General features: G+C 41.0%; 1 protein-coding gene across 17 annotated transcripts in view; it reads left to right on the forward strand.

Annotated features, from left to right (window-relative positions):
- Positions 1–4,603: 4,603 nt before the first annotated feature.
- Positions 4,604–17,267, forward strand: part of LRRFIP2 (LRR binding FLII interacting protein 2) — a 61,639-nt gene continuing 48,975 nt past the window's right edge. For 10 of the 17 annotated variants that reach the window (XM_051610699.1, XM_051610702.1, XM_051610694.1 and 7 more), the window contains exons 1-2: positions 4,604–5,213; positions 14,996–15,100. In XM_051610699.1, the coding sequence (XP_051466659.1) occupies positions 15,011–15,100 (90 nt within the window). In that variant the 5' untranslated portion in view covers positions 4,604–5,213; positions 14,996–15,010. The remainder of the gene's footprint in view (positions 5,214–14,995; positions 15,101–17,267) is intronic. The other 7 variants (XM_051610709.1, XM_051610707.1, XM_051610708.1 and 4 more) reach the window with 4 other exon arrangements.

The following is a 17,267-nucleotide window of genomic DNA, read 5'->3' on the forward strand; positions in this document are numbered from 1 at the left end:
TCTAGTGCTTAACATTTTACTGTATAAAAACAGATACTGATCTATAGCAATTATAAAAATCTTCCTATAAGCACATTCTAAACATAAACCACAATATTCTAGTACTTAATTTTATTTCTAAAAGACTTTAAAAAAACCCCAAAACAATAAAATTACCAAAACAGTGAAAATAATATCTGAAAATAAAAGAGCAGTCTGTTTACAACAGTTTGGTCAATTAAAAAAATCTGTGTTAAAACAGATGTTTTCTACAAAAGATTGAATTTACTTGAAAATGTAGATTTCTGGAAAAAACATTGGAATATAAAACTTACCCTTAGCTGTACCCACAGCTATTCAACAGTTTCCCTGCTGAGAATGCAATGGACCTGAACCAGAAGAACTTACTGCAATGCTACTGCTGGAGAGCACTGAAAATATTGTGGGTGCCAATCCCCAGCAAAATGTATTGTATGTGCACAATTCTTACTGTAGCCTACAGATTTCTGCACCATCAAAAGTAAATAAGGTAAAAGGACAAATTAAATCTCACCTATTCTGCAGTTAACTACCACTACCAGAAACCTTGTCTTCTTCAACCTCCACAAGAACAGCTGTGAAATGTACACATGCCCACAACAAACAGCCAGGGATTTTGAATGCTTGTTTTCTTTCCACTACTTGCTAAATGTTACATGTATGCAAAAACAATATGGAGGAAGCACAATAATAATCCCTCAGTACTCTAATGAATTCTACAAAAGATTTAAATCCAGAATTTCATTATGTTCAACACACAGTCTGCATGCATTCTGCCTTATAACTATTTCAAATAATCTCTTTAAAGTCTTAAATTGTTTCCCATAATTTACATCAAAGTCATGCAACCCTTTCCCTTCTTGCTTTGAATGTAACTGAAAATCAACATTACTTTGAATAGTGACAAGTGCTTCAACAGAGCTTGACTGTGCCACAGGATTACTTATTCTTTTGCTCTACCTATTCAGTTTTCCAATAATAGAAAATATACTTCACAAGTCTAGTAACTGAATTGTAAACTGCCCAGTGTCTGTTTATGTAACTCTTACATTTAACTTACAGTCGAAACTGTCTGATTGCTATGGTTGTCCACACTTCATATTTTGTAGATATATTCTTATTTCTGAGTTAAAAAATTGGTGTAAAGATCACATGCAACCTGTCCTCCAAGGAAGGCAAAGCATCATTTTTTCTTCTTTTCTTCTTCAATCTTTTTAAAATCATGAGTGCTGGGATCAAAAATATTTATTTGATATATTTTAGTTTCTTTGTATCTGATGACAGAAATGAATCTTTAGTAGAAATTAAATCTCTTAACAAAAGGCAGGAGGAGGACAGGACTGAAAGGGCCTGGCAGAAGCCTCCAGTAAGCACACCCAATAACTGTTTTGAAAAACAAATCAAACAAGCAACAGCTGCTCCCTGCATTATAAAAGGGGTTTACACTTATTTTAGAGTATAGCCACATGAAGTTGATTTTTCGCTTGTCACAAGGGAGTAGCATAACACCCTTTTTTACTAACAACACTGGGAATTGCCAAATGAGGATCTAACAGCTGGGGAAAAAAAAAAAAGAAAAGTGTTCAGTCGTGCCAAATGAATTGTTGAGTGACGGTATCTGAACTGAGGAGATGGAAACTACGGAAATGGAAGGAGACAAAATGGGAAGGAGAGAATTAAGTGGATGGAGGTGGTCAGAATTCTTAAATTGCTACATTAAACCAATCTGTTTCCATCAGTAAACCAATCTACTAGTTAAACAAATAGCTGGAAGTTATTCTTTCCATAAGGAGGTGGAAGAGGGGTGGGGGGATGAGACAGAAAAATAGGGAGGACATAGAAGTTAGGAAGCAACAAGAATTAGAAAGAAATCCTTCACTATGGGGGTTGTGAGACAATGGAACAGGTTGCCCAAGGAGGTTATGGATGACCCCTCCCTGGAAGTGTTTAAGGCCAGATCAGACTGATGGGGCTTGGAGCTACCTGGTCTAGTGGGAGGTGTCCCTGCCCATGCAGGGGTTTGGAACTAGATGATCTTTAAGGTCGCTTCCAAGCCAAACCATTCTATAGAAGGGAAAAAACATGGCATGACATCATGTATTTAGACTATAATCCTACATGTGTGCCATCACTATTACATTCTTAATCAGAAGCTGCAATAACAATGAAGCTTTTGCTTCATTGGAAGGTTAGAAATGTTGAAGAGAGAGACAAAATTAGAAGATATTAAAAACTGCACAAATAAAAAACATGACACAGAACACATTTTTTCTCTTATCGAAGTTGTTTCAGTGACAAAATCTCTTTAAAACACTATACAGATTATTGCAGGCAGTTGACTTGAAAGTCTTCCATACAGCTGACTTACAGATACATCCTACTTAGACTTTCTTCAATGACCATCACTCTAAAAAAACCTAAGATTTCACCAATGGAATGCTTCATCTGAGAAAAAAAGCTTTAGAGAGATTTCCAGAGAACAGGGAAAGGACAGAGTAAATCAGTAGATTAAATTAGGTATTGTGAGGAATCTATACTAACCTGCATATAAAAAGACAACAGTGAAAATATATTCAAAGGTAGATCTAATGATGCTTCATTCACTCATTTATTTACTTTTACGAGAAACAGAGCAAGCTTTTTAGTAGCTTTGGTAAGAATTTATACCAGCCAGATTCATAAATAATTAAATTATTTTGTAACTGCTGTCACTTCACAGCAAAAGTTCAGTTTGAACTTTTTTTTCAGTTTTGAACTTTTTTTTCCTGCTTCAAATTAAGGGCTCATAATGAAACTGTATATAACTTGAATAATTAATTACTCATTAATAATGCTGAACTCAGAAATGGTACTGTGACATCCTGTACCATTGCCTGTAGTAACTGCACTGTGTATACACTACACTGTGCACTGCTTTTCAGTCAAGTAAACAATGGCTCTTTCAAGCCACAAAAATGCATGTCTGCTCTCAAGGAGACAAGCGTTTTGCTGCATCATTAAAGAAAAATGTGCAGCCCGTGATATCAAAAGACTAAACGTATGCAAATACCAACACTTCATTGGAGAAAAACGTACAGCTGAAAACATTTTCCCCCTTTATATAGCAATATATTAACAGAGAATCCTCCCAAACAGACCTGGGACATCCCACATTTCAAAAGATTCCACACAAACCCTCCACTCAAGTGGCAACAAAAGCCTTCTCCCACCAGCCAGACCAAACCAAAATGACCCGAGATGTTTTAAATTAAGACTCTCAATAAAGCCCAGAAAATCAGCAGGTGCGTCCTTTGCAAAAATAAAGTTAAAATAAAAATGTAGCTTTTAAGCAAGTACTTTTTGGAGGCCTTTACTACTGGTGTTTCATGGGAAACTGTCTACTTCATCTCCCTGTGGTGAGATCATAATCTATTACCACAGAAATCAATACAATGTTAAAAATAAGCTTGCTGAGGCCATGCTGTATGATCAACTGAAGAGACTGAGTCAATATAGGGTTTCTCAGGCAGGAAAATACTAATGAAACTCAAGGAAGTTGTTTTATGTCTACTGTAGTAGATTTGACTCACTTGCATGTCCCCTTTACTTTATATGCACATCCACTTCAGCTTTTTTCAGTAAGACAGCATTTGACCTCTACCAAGGGCTCTGGCGAATGCTCTTTCAGTCCTACCACTAGGCTTGTCATCTTCACAGCGCCTTTTCATTCCCGTGCAATTTCTAATACATGAAATGCCACCTCCTCCAGACCTGTGATAATCTCTGCACTCTTACAGACACCCTGGACTTCCTGACATAAGGTGTTGAAAAGTAAACGACTACAACGGGTCTGATCCCAAAGCCTCATCAATACTTTGATTAACGTGACCTCACTCTTTGCGTACAAACTGGGAGTCTGTTTAACGACAGCTTTTCTTTCCTTTCTATACATTACCCTCAGGGACTTGGGGGCTCGTTTATGTTTTAAAATTCGGCAGCGCGGAAGCCCAGCTGCATTCGGGCCAGCATGAGATCGTGTGTAGGTGCTCGCAGGGAGTTCTCTTTGTTGTGCCCACAGCGCCTGCCTGGCCGCCCCCCGCGCCCGCCTCCCGAGGCGCCTGTGCGGCACGGCCGGGGACACGGGTGGGAGCGGGACGCCTCCGGGGCTCCCGCTGGGGAACAAGGCCCACAGGTAACACCGAGAAGCAAACACGAAGACAGGCGGCAGACCTACCTCTCCCCGCTACAGGCGTGAGCCAGCCCAGCGATAAGGAGGGGGCCGAGGCGCAGAGCCGGGCGCCGCATCCCTCCTCACCCCGGGGCGCGACCCTGCGCTTCGGAGGAGCCTCAGCCCCGCCGGCTGAGGAACGGAGGAACGGGGGGAGAGGAAGGGGCTCCCTCGCCGACAGGGCATTTCACCTCGGGAACTGACAGCGGCCTCGCCTTCCCCGAGCTGAAAGGCCGCCTCAGGACACGGACATCTCACCTACCCACCCATCCCGCCCCAGACGCCGCACACGAGCCCGCCAGCCCAGCCCAGCCCCGCCCGCCGCCGCGCCTGCCCGGCCGCTCCGCGCCTGCGCTGGCGCCTGCGCGGTCCCCGCTGCGGTCCCCTCGCCGGCCCGTGCGAGGGGCTGGGGCGGCGCGGGTGGGTGCGGGTCTTGGCGGCAGGCTGGGCTCGTCTGGCGCTCCCGCGGCGGCTGCCGTGCCCTCCGTCAGCGGCCCTTCTCCTCCCGCCTTCCGCAGGGCTCTGCGGGCCGTTTGAAATGAAACCGCTGCTTCCTGCCGGCGTTCCCGCTGCGGCGGTAACCGCCCGGTATTGAAGGGGAGGAGGCAAGAGCGCGGGGCGGGGAGGGGAGGAGGGCGGCCTGGAGCGGTGCGGTTCGCCTCGCCTCGCCTCGGCCGAAAGCTGCGGTTCCTGCGGCCCCCCTCGCGGGGAAGGGGCGGGCGAGAGGGGGGGAAGAGGGTGAAGTGAGGAAGCAGCTGCCTGGCTCCTGGCGGCCTCTTCGACGCTTCGTGCCCGGCGGGGCACCCCGCGCTTGCCTTGGGGCGGCTTCTGCCTCTGTTCCTTGGACTCTGGGCGTGGGGAGTGAGGGAAGGAAGGAGCCTGAGGCGATTCCCGGACCCACGTAGAAGGGAGAAGAGGGGAGGGAAGCAACACCCTTCCGCCCTCCCGCCGTTCCAGTGTTGTGGTGCTGCCGCAGGCTGGCCCGCAGGTAAGGCTCTTTGCGGCCCCGGGCAAGGGGGGGGCAGGGTGTGAAGCACAAACCCGGACGGGGCGGGGAAGCAGGGTGGGAACCCGGTTCGTCGGGTTTAGAGAAGCGGGGAGGGCCCTGCCGGGACTCCCGCCAGGTAGGTGAAGAGAAAGGGAAGCGGTAGCGGCGGCCTGGGGCCGTGGAGTGCGGGCGCCGGCTTTGCGGCCGCTGTCAGACCTGATGCGGGTGGACAAGGGGAAACCGCGACCGCCCGAGCTCTTCCGGCGGGCTCCATCCCTCGCCGCCGGCCCGCAGGCCTGCGGGAAGGGGCCCTGCGCGCCGCAGGACCGAGTGGAGACGGCGGAACGGGGGTCGAGGAGGAGAGAGAGAGAGAGAGAAGGGAAGATGTCCTGAAATCACAGCTGTGGGTGTATTTCGGTGCCTTTTTCTTTCGCACGTTACCGCAGCTTCAGGGGTTCCTCAGAGCGGTAGGGCGTGCCCCCTGCCTGGAGAGTTATGGAAGGGCTTAGTCAGGCTGTCTGGTGCCTAGTTCGGCATTTATTCTTAGTGTATCTTACTGCTGTGATTGCAAGCAGACTGTCGATGATAGTAAGAGAGATGTGCACATTCATCAGTTTGAAAGGAGCCCCAAAACAGCTTTGGGCTGTGGTTTGCTCTGTGTGTTCTGAGTGATTACCAGTTCGAATCCTAGCGTGATACTTTCAAGTCTTTTGTATTTCGCTGATAAAACGTTTCATAGCTGGAGCGATATAACGTTGAGTTTCATTGATTTTAGTGACTCCCTCATTTTAGAGAGATCTCTTGCCATCTTTCTCTGGAAATGAGAAGGTCTAGGATCAAGTTTTTCCCTTTAAAGTGTCAGTATCCAACATCTTTGGAGATGTGTGGAGCTTTGTGGGTTGTTTGGGTTTTTTTGTTGTTGTTGTTATAAACTTCCTGTAAGATTAAATCAACATTTGTCTGCTGAGTTCTTTAAACATTCAGTGTGTCTTGACTGTAAAGCCATGTAATTAAATTTATTTGGGCCCAGAAACAGTTATCTTCTTAAAGTGGAGTGGAGGATGGAGGCAGACCCTTTTCAGTAGTTCCCTGTGACAGGATGAGAGGCAATGGGCACAAGCTGGAACATAGGAAGTTCCACTTAAATATGAGAAAAAACTTCTTTACTATGAGGGTGACAAAGCACTGGAACAGGCTGCCCAGGGAGGTTGTGGAGTCTCTTTCTCTGGAGATACTAAAAACCTGCTGTGATGCAGTCCTGTGTAATGTGCACAAGGTGATCCTTCTCTGGCAGGCGAGTTGGTTGAGATGATCTCTAGAGGTCCTTTCCAACTCTGACAATTCTTTGTGATTCTCCTTTGTTAATGTAATTGCTTGGTGATGGTGTAAGAACAGATGAAAGGTGCTCCAGCAGTACAAAATAGTGTGACATACATGACATGCTTTTTCCATTGTTCTGTGCTGCTTGGGTTTGGCGATGTTTACCTTAGAGTGTGAACTCTTACCTGTACTGAATTACTGGCTCAAGCTGAGAACTTAGGAATAGAAGACAGTTGAGTGAAATGTGTCAGAGTAAGTGACGATGGACAGTACAGTTAGTAGTGCTAGGATGCAAGGTTAGAGATGCTTTCTGAGAAAGTTATCAAAATATGTTATCTCGAGTATCTGGAAACTAAGTAACATGTAAGTGCACATAATGGACAGTTTGTGTTTATGTACTGCAGGTCCCTCGATATAGTTTATGTAAATAGTGCTATGTGCTTGTGAAGATATTTTTTTGTATTAGGCATGCAGAGGTAGAGCTGCTATGAGGGAAGAGGTGAAGGGGTACCTCCCAAAGGGCCAGGTGGGAGCAAGTGTTTCTAAGCCCACCCAGCCTACTGCCACAGCAGAGGGCTAGTCAGCAGGAATGATGTCAGCTGATGGAGGAAATGGCAGGTGGAGAAAGCACGAAGGGGTACTCAGGAGAATTTGTCCTTCTTGCTTCAGTAGCTTTTCTTCATTGTACTGTAACAGTAGTAGAAAAGAGTGTAGGAGTATACTAAATATTAAATTGGTAATGGAAAAATATCTTAAATAGTTGCAGCTTGTTACTGAACGTGGGTTGTTACCATGGGGCTCTCTGTTTGTTTCATTAAAAAAAAAATGGAGCCTCAATATAGTAGCAGTGTTTTGTTTTTTTAATGAGTAATGAGCCATTCTTTGCCAAATGACTGAAAGGGTACTCACTTTGAAAAAGCTGACAATGTAAAAATTATGGTTGTTCCATTTTAGAATAAATACGGAGGTTTCTTGTGGCTTTGTTTTTCATTACGCATTCCTGTCACTTTTCATGGTGCTCATTAAAGTTCTGTCATTTCCTCATATTTTGAAGTCATGTTTGATTTCATAGTTTGTTCCTGGATCTTTAGCATTCATGGTAGCTGTGATTCTAGAAAAGTCCATCTGTGTTACACAGCTGCTATGTAACCTACATATGCTTTACATTGTGCCCTGAGATATGCTCTGGTGAGTGACCATTATAAGAGCTTTGCAGATGCTTCTGGTCACTGATGGTAATCTCCTGTGTGTAATGTTTTATTTTGTGGAGTAATTGTGTCTCCAACAGACTGGCAGAGAGCTCATACTTCATAAAATAAGTGCCACTGCTTGAAGTAGCATCAACGTGTGATGATGTGTTGGAATTTTGGTAGTTCATAAAGACTGAGGAAGATCACCGAAGACAGCTTGGTGGGTCTGGAGTTTCCTGGTAATTCTACAGTGCTGTAGGATACCTTGGTACAGTTGCTGTCTTGCACTGTTTTAAGTTTACCAACACTAACCAGGCACGAGTATACTTTATGGCTCCATCAAGCAATACTTTTGCAGGCTGCATAATGGCTTTTTGATTGTCTTAACTGGTGACCTTCTGTTCTTCTGTAGCTTCATAACACCAACAAATAAGGATTTCAACCCTCTCCGAGGAACTGTAGAAGTTACAAGACAGTTGTATTTCTCAGATTGTAAAATGCCAAATAAACTGCAAATATGCTGCTTGAAAGGGGTAGATTGTGCAATTGTCAGTTTGTACTGAATTAACTGTCCAAAGAGTAACTTTTTTTCCTGAAGAAGCTGACATGAGCTTGTCCGCTCAGAGCAGAAAGTGTGCCAGGGTTTCTGAAGTGGGCCATGATTAGAGATGGATAGTTTTTTTTAAAAGTGGAAAGACGATTCATGAACTGGAATAACTTTGCCTCCATCATAGTGGTGAGCACTGTAATCTTTTGGCAGACAGTAATTATATGCTTTTCTCAGTCTTTGCTCTTTCCCTTTAATGTTTAGGCTCTTTTACTTGTATTAGCAGCTTTTTTTGCAGCAGCTCTAGTTTAATTGAATCTTTTTTCTGAACAGTGTTATTCTGAATGAAAATTCTAAATGAGCCCTTAAAACTAGTGCATTAAAGCCCAGTTTATTTCCCCTTATCAGGCCTCACGTGCCTTCATTGAGTCATGGTCACCCTGTGATCATGCATCTCCTTTTCTCTCTCAGGTGCCTTTGGGCCCATAGACCGCCATACTAATTCCAAAGAGCATGCCCTTGTATAGGGGTGTTCTGGGAAAGACACTTAGTCTTGAATAATTTTAACTCAAATAACAAATTTTTATTCTATGCTATTTATTTTTGTGTCTCCTTTAGAGTTTGCTTTGACAAAGGACTGAAGGTTAAGCAAATAAGATTGTGATTTCCAAAGTTCCTCTTTCTCCTGCTTCTCAAACATGAATGCTACTTCTACTGTTTTGCAGTAATAATACCTTTGGCTTGTTTGTAACTGTGTTGCTAGAGTTGCAGTTCCATGAGATGGTTCTTTAAAATTGCTGGGTTGGTTTTCCACTGTTCTTCTGAGCACGTTAACTTTTAGAACTTCACTTTAATTGTGGGTATGGTAGCTTCCATACCTCCAATCATGAGCAGTATTCATTTGTTAAAGTAAAGGGCAAGTGTTCAGTTAACTTACCAAGTATATTTAGATTCTTTGATTTCAACTCTGTAATTGCATAGCACTCCTTTTTCTTAGATATTTCTTTCTATTTAGGTATTTGGAAAAGCTATTGCTGTTTGCATTATGTTTTACAAGTATATTTTTTAGTGTATTTAAAATTTCTGGAACAGTCAAAATCAGAATAAGTTACTTATGTTTGTGCTTTATCAGCAGGTTAGTATACCGGTGAGGAATTTTTTTCCTCTTGCTTCTTACATTCATCCTCCTTATTTATTAATGTTTGTAACATTATTTGTCCAAGTAACCTTCATTCAGATTTCTTCTGTTTTCAGACTGTTTGATTTCAAGGAGTTCCTCCCTTCCTCTTGTTAATGTTCCCCTCTCTCACAGGTTTCATTGCCTTTTTGTTTTTGTGAAGTTAGCCACAACTTCTTGTGAATTTAGCCACCAGTTTAATTTGAATCAATTTATGAGTGAAATTGATCACATAGACTGTTACTGTGTATTCTGTGAGATCTTTGGGTTTTGTTGATAAAATGCTTGGTGCTATGTTTATGGTCCACTCAATACAGATGTTTAAAGGTGTGTAGCAGATAAAGACACTTAAGTTTGCAAGTGGACAACAGCAACTGCAAGAAACTGGATATTGCGGACAAAAGGTGAAACTCTTTTCCAGGATTAAAAGAATCTACTACTTCTAAAGTGCAAACTGCTATTTTTGTGGCTTTGGACTTGAAATGGAGGTGCTGCTGGCTTACATTCCTGTATTAATTAGGAAACTATGAGTCTGGTTCTAACAGCCAGTGGTGTCTAGAGTAAGGCTGCTCTTTTCTGTTGGTGGATCAAATATACAAAGCTTGTTTCTGCACAGGTGAATTTTAACTATCTTGTGGTCTGTCTTGGAAGATAAAAGGAGAGTTTCAGTCTGTTTATTTATAGTCTGTTCACACTCCAGTATCTGAATGCCTTGCATGGATGTGATGCCAAATACACTGGCATAGACCCAGGCATCAGAACAGGTGGTGCCATTGAAGGTGGTGAGTGATAGGGCCTTAAGTTGTAGTGTAGCTTCTCTTTTACATGAAACAGGTCACACTTTTTTTTTCCAGGAAGCAAAAAAGAAACAAAGAGAACCTTTAGTCAGAAGATAATAGGAAGAAGAGTAGACAGCATTGACTTGGGGAAGAGGTTAAAATTGTGTAGGCCTCAAGTGAAGAAAAATGAGAGAGGAAACTTGAAGGATTTCCTGATAGTTCTTCTGGTTTGTTTGGGGACTTCACACACTTCAGTTTTTTGGAATGAAATACAACAGATGTCACTTTATTGTTTGTGTAATGCAGTGTGTGACTCAGCTTGTAGTAAGAAATAAATGTAATAGATGTGACTCAGGAATTCTGAATTGTAAATGCAGCAGATTATAATGTACTTTCCTTTTATTTTTTCTAGTTTAGGAAGGCTAACGTAACAAACTGACATTTGTGTGGTTGTGTTTTGGTTTTGGGTTCTCTTTAGTTATTTTTTGTGAGAATTCTAATGTCAAAGCATGTATTCTTTACAACATTTTCAAAATATTTTGTTCTATAATTAGCAAGGTATGGAAGTGAAGCACCTAAGAAATATTTCTTCATGCATGTGAAATATTTGGCACCTTATATTTTTCTGAAAAGTAACACAATTACACTTGGTATTAAACTAGTTAGTCTATTAGCAATAGAACTAGATCTCATTAGTGCTGAGCTGTATAGCAAGACACAAAATACTCTGACATATATAAGCTCAGTTAAAAGTTACATGGAATGTAAGAAATTGTGACATGATTCTTGAAGGAATGTTAAAACATCCTAAAGAAAGCTTATATTGAGGTTTAGTTTCAAAGCTGGCAACAATAGTAAGTATAGAATCATAGAATATTTTATTTTGGAAGGAACCTGTGGAGGTCACCTCTTGTCCAAAGTGTGGTCAATCAGCGCAGGCTTCAGAGCCTGGTCCAGTTAAGTTTTAAATATCTTAGGGCTGGACTTCTCACAGCCCCTCTAGGCCATTGTTCAGTTACCCTCTGCCCCTCAGTTCCAGGGCTCTCAATCTGCGCGATTCCTGTTGTAGATGTGGGCACTTTGCATTTGTGTGTACCTTTGCTGTTCCCTGCAATGCCCTAGCACATGTCAGTGAGAGTGCACCTCAAGCTTGGCCATTCCTGTGTGTTTCTCCTCCCCCTTGCTACACCCTGCACTGACTGCCTCTGCTAGCTGGAGTGCAGGACCTTGCATGCTTAGGGAGGATGCTGTGCTGTCTGGCCTGGACAGATTACTCCTGTCAGCATCAAACTGGATTTTGACTGCTGCTTTTTCCTCTCCAAGGCCTCTCCCACTGGTGCAGCTTTCCGTATTTTTATACATCTTTTCAAGAGGACTCTTTTATTTAAAACATTTTTCATTCTCTTAGTTACTGTTTAAATCTAGCTAATGATCTTCTTGCTCTTCAACGTGACCAGTTGGGCAAATATTCTGGCAAATAGCCAGACAATTTTGCATTTTTAATTAACGCACACACAAATTTCTGTTGTCACATTTGTTATTGTCCAGACCTTCTTGCCAAGGGTGGGCCTTGCAGGCACCCCCCACTGTGCCCCCTGCATGAGTAAGCAGTGGTTCTACAGTTTTCTTAGTCTTTCTTTCATTCTTGATGTCCTTATAGTAGCCTTTCTTTTTGTTGTTATCAGGCTTTGCAAGTTTTGACTTCATCTGAGCATTGGCTTTCCTAGCTCCTCATTGTAAGCAAAGGCAACATTTCTATGTATCTTCTAAGTAATCAGTTCCTGCTTCCCTTTTCTAGGGGGGTTTGGGTTCAATCAGGAGTTCCATGCTCATCCCAGATGACAAATGTGGTAGATGGCTGGAAGGGATGCCACACTTGTCTTACTCCATGGTGACTTTGGCACAATTATGCCACAGCAGGACTGAGATGAAGTGGTTTTTGCTCATTTAAATTGCTCATCAGCATGTAATATTTTAAATTTACTGCTGTATGTATTTGTGTTAGTATTTATTGTCAGCCTGAACATAGCTATGTTTAAAATAACTTCATAACCTATTACATTCAATTCCCCAAATAAATGTGCCAGCTAAGAGAATCTCAGTGAATTAACAAACAAAAGTTAGTTTTGTGTTAGAAGTGGTGTGTTGTTTAAAGGATGTTCAGAAATGCAGTTCAAGCCTATGGTATGTTCAGTTATTCTGCAGTTTTTACTGAAGTGGTAAATATTTAGTTAAGAACTACAAATTCAAATAATTTCATTTCATGCTTAGTGACCTATTTTAGTGGATAGGTTTGAGTTATGTGGCTTACATGAACTGACCTATTGTGATAACATAATTTCTGGGTTGGTTATTGGTTTTTTTTGCTAATAATATCCTTGTGAAATCCTTCTATAGTAGGGGAGTATTATTTTCTGTGTTGATGCAACTTCTGCTTTGTGGCTGATCTGCTTTTCATATTTGAAGACAGCCAATAAGAGTTACTGAAAAAAGATGCAGAATTTTTGATGCATTTTTTCTCAAATATGGGCAGCAACCTGTAGCTCTGAGCTTAAACCTTTACCACATGGTCTCCAAACTTCTCTCTGTGTGTATAGATCTGAATTAATCTGGGTACAAAACATGTTTGATTGCTTGTGTTTAAGACTTAAGAGGACAGACTCTTACCAAATGGAGTAACAGCTGGCAATACTTGTCCCAGGCCTTATCTCAAGAGTCTCCCTTCACCCTGACTTTGAGCTCTGCTACCCTTCTTCCAAGACCCATCCTAACCTCTGATAATCGTGAGGCTGGACTCTTGGTTTTTTTTCTTGAAAGAGTGCTGCTAACTAACACCAGAATTAAAACCAAAACAGCAATAAAAAACCCTCATGTTGTGGGGGAGTAACAAATAAATTGAACCATGAGCCACAGAGAGATGGTAAAAACACTCCCTGGCAGGTGAGTCCTGTGTGTTGATCTAAGTGTCTAATAGTCCAAACATGGCACTACAAAATGAACCAGTAGTCTCTGGAGGAATGAACGGAATCCAGGGGGCTACTTGCGTGCACTCTTCCCTATCAGGAGTGTGTTCATTTCTGGACAATAGAACTGCATCTTCTCTGACCCCTTGAGATACTGTGTTTTTATTCTTCTAGTACTCAGCCACAAACACTGCAAGCTCTCCTTGAAGGTTTTTACCTTAAAGTTGTTATGCACCTGCAGTATTTATTATATTTAGTTTTGTCCTCAGAATAGCAAATGGAAATTAGTAAGATTATTGCATAATTGTTGTTATCTGTCCTATGTAAGAGCATTTAAGGGGGTCATCTAGTTTTAAGTCTTTGTTTTCTTCTCTCTTATCAGCACATAATGTATTTTCCTTGCCTAAGCACATAAAGTATAGTAAAAAACCTGCAAAATTTGAAGCAGAATAAAGGACTTCCTGCCTGCAAAGAGAAGACTAGCAGCATAAAGCTGGGGTGGGGGGGGAAGGAAGTGTAGAAAGTAAAATACAAAAAGAGAAAGTGATCTGTGATGCTACTTGATGTCTTTGAGTGTCAGAAAGTACCCAAATATATTTTGGCCTTGTGATTGCTGTATAAAAATATTGAGGTAAAAACTGTGTGCACAAAAACACCCTATTCACATTATATTTTTTTTTCTTTGGTTAAACTAAGGAATTATTGAATGTTTGCTGGTTAGACCCGTTACAAAAGACAGCTCTTGCACCAGTGCAATTTCAAAAGGACAGCCAATCATAGTTCCCTTCTAGACCTTTTCTATTGGCATGAAGAAAATTTTGTTCTAAATAAGATGTTTTCCCAAGTCCTACATGGGACACTTATCTTGTTTATATCAAATAGCTGGACTTGCGCCAAATTCTAATCTGACATTTGGAAGGACCTCAGTGTCTGGAAGTATCGTTTTCCTTAGAATATTTTAAAAAAGCTAATTTAGATTATTCTTTTGAGTAATGTTTTGTTGTCTGTGGCTGTATGTGCTATGTTTTGGCTTGGTGCTAATTCTTATGTTCTTGCAATTGATAACAGGTTTCTGGAACAAAGACTAAGAGGGTATTTGATTTATTGTTCTTGGTCACAATGCTAGTGTGTTTCTCTGTTCATTTTCCGAATTAGGAATCTTGTTAGGCAAAAGAATGTTTGTTTGTCTAGAAATGTCTTTACTTCAGCTGTTGTAAAACTTGTACTTTGAATGAGACCTGCAGTCTTCTACTAGTCACAGCTGAATGAAAGCAGCTGCATTAAAATGTAAATAAGCCCTATCTACCTGTTGGATGCTTTGAAACGTTTGTCTGCTGAGGCTGTCTTTTCTGTTTTGGAGAGCTTTAACGATAATAAAAGTTTAATTCTTGAACCCAGTTATTGCCTATAGATTTTCTTCAAGTCCTTAAAATTAAATGAATACTTATTGTTAAGAGGTGTGAAAAGTGACAAGGGGCATAGTAATTCAGCTAGGGGCAGTGGGCAGTTGTGCATAACTTTGAAGCTGTGGGTAAACTGGTGGGTTCTGTTCAGTGGAAAAATGCTGTATGTGCACCTTGTAGGATGCTGTGGTGTTCTGAAAAGCTGCCACAAGATTTTGTGCTGAAGTTTTCCCAGAAATGCAACTACTGGATAAATTTGTGATAGTAGCATGTAGTTTTCTTGAGTATTGGATAGCTAAAGAATTGGAAAATGTATTGCATTTTGGGGTGTGGATTGTTTGCTTGGATTTAATTCCAGATCTGAAAACTGAGGTTTTTCTCCTGTCTGCTTTTGCAAATACAGAACCAGAGAATAAAAATGGGAACTCCTGGATCGGGGCGGAAGAGAACTCCAGTGAAAGACAGGTTTTCTGCAGAAGATGAAGCTCTGAGTAACATTGCCAGAGAGGTTTGTTCATTTCAAGTTGTCTTTAATTAAGAAGCTATCTTTAATTAAGTAATAGTGTGTTAGTGTTATGAAAAAATATTTTTAATATATTCTATTCCAAATGCGAAAAGTCACATTTCTGTCAAAAGAAGCCTAATATATACACTATACTAAGACTTTGTTTAGAGTCACCACCTGAAAAATAGAGAGCTGGAAGTAACCAGCCAAAAATGCAATTAACAAGAAGTTGATACAAAGGGGAATTCTGTATACAAAGGGGAATTTTTGTCCCACCGGATATAGGAAGGAGGCAGCTGGAATTTAGAGTCTTACAGACGTCTTTTTGGACTAGTGTTTTTCTGGGAGGAAATGCTGTAGCTTGGAAACAAAAGGCTTAGTATTGTTTGTATACAAGTGGATACAGAAGCTTTGAGCTATACTATCTATAGAATTGCTCATCTTAATTGACAAAACACAAAATCCACATGAATCTGATGCAGATTTTAACTGGTCTGTAGTGTAAACTCTTGTCTACTTGCATATAAGACAAAATAGGTAGATGAGAGGTCTTTGAAAACACCGATTATGTATGAATTTTCAAATGTAGCCATCATAAACTAGGTAAAAGAAATGCTCTGTCAAAAAAATAGTAATTTTTGTTTAGTTGATTGCCTTCCTGAAAGTTGTGTTAACACCAAATCTGATGGAAGCTCTGGCCATATTAGATATTACCTGTGGGGGCCTTGTATGGTCTCATTCATCAGGTTTCATCTCCAGTTTTATGACAAAACAGTTAATGAAGGAGAAGGAATCTGGCTTTAAATTTATTCAAAGTGTTCTCTGCGTAGTTCCAGTACAGTAACATCAGCTTGCAACTTACCCTATGAAAAGTCTCAAGAGCAAGGTATAAGAATTACCTTACTTAAAATTACTGTGGGACTTTGTTTTCTTACATGGCTAACCCCCTCAATTAAAATTTGAGAGTGAGCATAAATTAAACAAAAATGAAGGCTTCCCCCCCTTAATGCTAAATTAAAATAATCATAGGTCTCACAGCTAGAAGTCTGTGTAGGACAACCTGGCCCTTAGATCCTATGTCAGGCAGCAGCTGTTGTCATTGAATTCTGTAATTCATATTATTAGCTAACTTATTCTGAAGGAAGCTTTTACTTTAAAGGAAATGGAATCTATTTATTAGGTTATACCATCAGAGGCCAAACTAAATTTTGTCTTTAAATAACATCTGATTTTACTGTGCCATACATATTCCTTATCATTTGAAGCTGGGGAAGAGTTTCCAGTTACCATGCTGATGTAGGGCATGCCAATTCTCAGTGCATGAATATAGAGAGTAGGTGTACTTTACCATTCTGAGGTTGTAACCACAGCAGTATGGCTTACTTACCTGTTTATTGTCAAAGGGTGTTTAGTTCCTCAGCTTCTTCTTCTGAAATTACCTTTTTAGCAGATGTTACTTAAAACAGTTGAATTGAGTCCTGTAATCCAGAAGTCAGATGTCATGTGAAGAAAAGGTTCCTAGAAGGTGTTCTAGGTATCAAGAGATGGTAAACAGAATATGTTGAAACAAAAGGCTGGCACTCAGGATCATCTGCATGGAAAAACTGCATAGAAGTGCTCTGGGGTTTGAAGCAGTCAAACAACACTAGGATTTATCAGAGCTTGTAATACTAGGAAAGACTTCTAGTGCAGCATATGAAGTTACAGGGGTTTTTTCCTTCAAAAGTTCAGACTTCATAAAGCATTAATTTTATTTTTTCTCACCACTCTACTTTGACAAAATTAAGATTTCCTTGTTCATTGGGATGTGTCAAAAAAAGTGGTATCTTCCTTTTGGTACCAACAAACATCTGCTTTCTAGGAAACTGTGTAAAGAACCCTGGCACTGATCCAATAAATTCCTATATAGTAATTTTTCTGCACCGGTTCAATCTGATTTGTCAACTTATGAAAATATTTAATGGAAGACAAGGGCACTATCAGGGGGTCTGGTGGGCTTGGTAAAAATATTTCTTTCTTGTGAGGCTTCTTTAATTTTCTCCATCTTGCCTCTGCATCAGAAAATTTTTCCTCTGTTGGTTTTGTCTCCTCATTTCCACATCTTGTAGCACAAGCACTATTATGTAGAGAATTCTTCTGTATCTTTTCCTTGCTGGGGGAGTTTTCATTG

Source organism: Apus apus, chromosome 2 (genome assembly GCF_020740795.1).
Source record: "Apus apus isolate bApuApu2 chromosome 2, bApuApu2.pri.cur, whole genome shotgun sequence".
NCBI classification, from domain to species: Eukaryota; Metazoa; Chordata; class Aves; order Apodiformes; family Apodidae; genus Apus; species Apus apus.